Raw genomic sequence first — 4,033 nt, forward strand, 5'->3', positions numbered from 1 at the left:
ACACACACACACACACACACACACACACACACACACACACACACACTCACACACTCACACAGTCTCACACACACACACACAAACACACACACAAACACACACACACACACACACAGCGTTGGATGAGCCTGATCTCCTTTCATAGAAAAGAAAAACAATTTGTCCATTACCCAGATAACCTCAGGACCACATGTGCCTTCTGGGTGATGTAACCTCCGCTGGGACTCGGGGACCAGGGACCAGGGACCAGGGACCAGGGACCAGATGGAGGTTTCTCACAGCGACGTGCACGTTGTTCTCTTCAGTTTCACACGTTTCACTAAAATAAGTGATGAGAACATTTAATCCTGTGATGCAAAGTCCAAAACACATCTACAACGCCCCCTTTAGTGAGGATTAGTCCGCGTCCTTGTGGTTTTTATACTGGCGGTGGATTTGGCACAGTCTCACCGTCTGGACGGCGCTCCCCCCCCAAAAAAAAACAATCAGGGCTGTAGTCAAGACCACCTTAGTCGAATCCAATACAAGTCCCAGACCAGGACTAGTCGTGTCCAAGTCAAGACCGAGTCCAAAAAGGTTTGAGTCCGACTCATGACCGAGTCCAAACAGGTTTGAGTCCAAGACCAGACCGAGACCAAACAGGTTTGAGTCCGAGTCAAGACCAAATCCAAAAAGATTTGAGTCCAAGTCAAGACCAAGACCAAGTCCAGGACAGAAGAAAGGTCTTATGCATGACAGTATCAAGACAATCATTTTGGGTTTCACTTTCCCTCCAATATTATTATCAACATAATAAAGACACCTGGACTCGGTCCAGACCAGAAGACCAAAAGCCATATCTGGCAAGACCAGTGGTCGAGACTAAGACAAGTCCGAGACCAGGACTCGAGTACTACAGCCCTGGCTCATATGTGATCCTGTAGTGTTCCTTAAGAAGGAAATACTCCGGCAACACAACAAAGAGCAACTTCCCAGTGAGGAATCTGAGAGGACTCTGCAGGACTCGAGCTGAGAGGACTCTGCAGGACTCGAGCTGAGAGGACTCTGCAGGACTCGAGCTGAGAGGACTCTGCAGGACCCGAGCTGAGAGGACTCTGCAGGACTCGAGCTGAGAGGACTCTGCAGGACCCGAGCTGAGAGGACTCTGCAGGACCCGAGCTGAGAGGACTCTGCAGGACCCGAGCTGAGAGGACTCTGCAGGACCCGAGCTGAGAGGACTCTGCAGGACTCGAGCTGAGAGGACTCTGCAGGACTCGAGAGTCCCCGTGAGTCGGGCTGCAGGATCCATCGCAGCTTTATCGCCATTGCACCACGGATTATTGTGTAATATCCAAATCAAATGGGGGCTCAGTGGGTGTTTAAGGCTGAATGGGGGTCAAATCCTTCTGAGTCCAGTGCTGCAGACGCGTCCTGGTCTACGGATCCTGTCCCACAGATTATAGAAAACATCTCTGTTTGGTGCATTAATCTCACTTTAATCACTTTAATGTTTTTACTCAATTAACAAAGATCATTGTCTACGATATCAAGAAACACAACCCCTGGTACACGTGTGTGTGTGTGTGTGTGTGTGTGTGTGCTGTGCTGTGTGTGTATTTCTGTGTGTGTGTGTGTGTTCCTTTGCTTTGTATGTGTGTGTGTATTTCTGTGTGTGTTTGGGTATGTGTGTCTGTGCTGTTTGTGGCTCGACTGTTTGTGTGTGTTTGTGTGTGTATTTCTGTGTGTGTGTGTGTGTGTGTGTATGTGTGTGTATATTTCTGTGTGTGTGTGTGTATGTCTGTGTGTGTGTGTGTGTATGTCTGTGTGTGTGTATTTTTGTGTGTGTGTGTGTATATTTCTGTGTGTGTGTGTATTTTTGTGTGTGTATTTCTGTGTGTGTGTGTATTTTTGTGTGTATTTCTGTGTGTGTGTATTTTTGTGTGTGTGTGTATTTTTCTGTGTGTGTGTGTATTTCTGTGTGTGTGTATTTTTGTGTGTATTTCTGTGTGTGTGTATTTTTGTGTGTGTGTGTGTGTGTGTATATTTCTGTGTGTGTGTGTATTTGTGTGTGTGTACCTAACTAGAGTGGCTCTACAATGTAATTGTACATGTGTACAATTGTAATTGTACAAGTGTAATGACAATAAAAGCTTTAATTTATTCATTACACCTATATAATAATAATAATAATAATAATAATAATAATAATAATAATAATAATAATAATAATAATAATAATAATAATAATAATAACTGATAATAAGATGTCTCCGCGAGGCTCTGGTCCTCTCGGTGAGTTAGAGAAGAATCATTTCAAATATCAATCTTTCAAAAACAACTAAATCTGAGTGTTGTCTTTTTTTTTATGATTCACTTCCTCCACATAAGAATATTTAGTACCCACCTAGTTGTGTTTTCACGTTATGTTTAAGATGTGTTTGCAGGAATTATGAGAATGTGTTTCGGTGTGTGTGTGTGTGTGTGTGTGTGTGTGTGTGTGTGTGTGTGTGCAAGGAACATATGGTACATGTACAATGTAATTGTAATTAAGTGCAATGACAATAAAGGCGTTCCTTTACTCATTACACCTATATATAATAATATAATAATAATCTGAGGCAGCCCTGGTTCAGACTTAAACATCAGTGGTAGAAGTCCCGTTTCTCCCTGTTTCCTCAGAATTCAGATTTTAAAATAAAATGTATGTCTCCATGTGGCTTTAATCCTCGTGATGAGTTAGAGAAGAATCATTTCAAATATCCATCTTTCAAAAACAACTAAATCTGAGAGTTGTCTTGTTTTTGGACCCACTTGTTCTGGTCCTTTAGAGTCCGCTTTACCTCTGCAGCGCGTCCGTGTCCCCCTGGTCCGTTAGCACGGACAGTCTGCAGTTCTCCGTCTCCACGGTGTTCAGCGGGATCACCACGTGCGTGTCGTCCGGCTCCGCGCGCACGGTGCCGGAGAAGGGCCGCAGCGGGCAGCTGTTCGGCCCGGTGGGCGACGAGATCCTCCAGAACAGGTCCTTCATCTTCTTCCGGAACTCGCGGCGCATGAGGCAGTACAGCACCGGGTTCAGGCAGCTGTTGGTGTGCGCGAGGCACACGGTCACCGGGTGCACGTACGTGTGCACCATGTAGTAGGTCCGGTCCCAGTTCACCACGTTGAACTTGACCAGCACCCCCCAGAAGGTGATGGCGTGGTTGGGCATCCAGCACACGAAGAAGGACAGCACCACGATGGTGACGGAGCGCGTGACCCGGGACCGGCGCTTCACCTGGTTGTTGTTCATGCTGCGCAGGCGCACGAAGCGCAGCAGGAGCAGGTAGCACACGCTCACGATGAGCATGGGGAACACGAACGCCACGAGGATCTTCTGGAGGTGGTAGAGCGCGAGCCACGCCTGGCCGTCGGGGAAGCCGAGCAGACACAGCCGCTCCCCGGCCACGCTCCTCACCGTGGAGAACACGGCGGTGGGCAGGGACGCGGCCGTGGCGGACACCCACAGCCCGGCGATCACCCAGCGCACCGGGCACACCCTCCGCCGGGTCCGGTCCTTCAGCGCCGAGGCCACCGACCAGTACCGGGTCACGCTCATGGCCGTGAGGAAGAACACGCTCGCGTACATGTTCATCACCGTGACGGAGAGGATGATCTTGCACATGGCGTTGCCGAACGGCCAGCTGAAGTCCAGCGCCGTGTCCACGGCCCAGAAGGGCAGCGTGAGCACGAACTGGAAGTCCGTGACGGCCAGGTTGAGGATGAACAGGTTGATGCTGGAGCGCTTCTTGCGGCCGCGGCGCGCTTTCATCAGGAAGAAGACGAGCAGGTTGCCCACGAGCCCCGCGGCGCACACCACGGAGTACACGATGGAGATGAGGATGCGCAGCGCCGGGGAGCCGTCCGCCGGCAAGTCGATGTCCTCCAGGCTGCCGAAGCGCTCCTGTCCCGCCGCGGACCGGTTCCACGTGGACGTGGAGTTGTAGCTCCACAGCTCCGGCGTCGCCATCCCGCGTTTTGGGACCCCAGCAGGCAGCGGGGGGGGGGGGGGGGGGGG

At 50.1% G+C, this 4,033-nt stretch overlaps 1 protein-coding gene across 1 annotated transcript; it reads right to left on the bottom strand.

Moving 5' to 3' along the window:
- Positions 1–2,712: 2,712 nt before the first annotated feature.
- LOC117949747 (relaxin-3 receptor 1-like) lies at positions 2,713–4,015 on the bottom strand. The gene has a single exon (XM_034880281.1). The coding sequence runs from the start codon at positions 3,983–3,985 to the stop codon at positions 2,816–2,818; it is 1,170 nt and encodes a 389-aa protein (XP_034736172.1). The 5' UTR covers positions 3,986–4,015; the 3' UTR covers positions 2,713–2,815.
- Positions 4,016–4,033: the final 18 nt, after the last annotated feature.

Source organism: Etheostoma cragini, chromosome 8 (assembly GCF_013103735.1).
Source record: "Etheostoma cragini isolate CJK2018 chromosome 8, CSU_Ecrag_1.0, whole genome shotgun sequence".
Lineage (NCBI taxonomy): Eukaryota > Metazoa > Chordata > Actinopteri > Perciformes > Percidae > Etheostoma > Etheostoma cragini.

Bases quoted from the DNA above. Each gene is read 5' to 3' on its own strand.
- LOC117949747 (XM_034880281.1), bottom strand. From the start codon at position 3,985: ATGGCGACGCCGGAGCTGTGGAGCTACAACTCCACGTCCACGTGGAAC.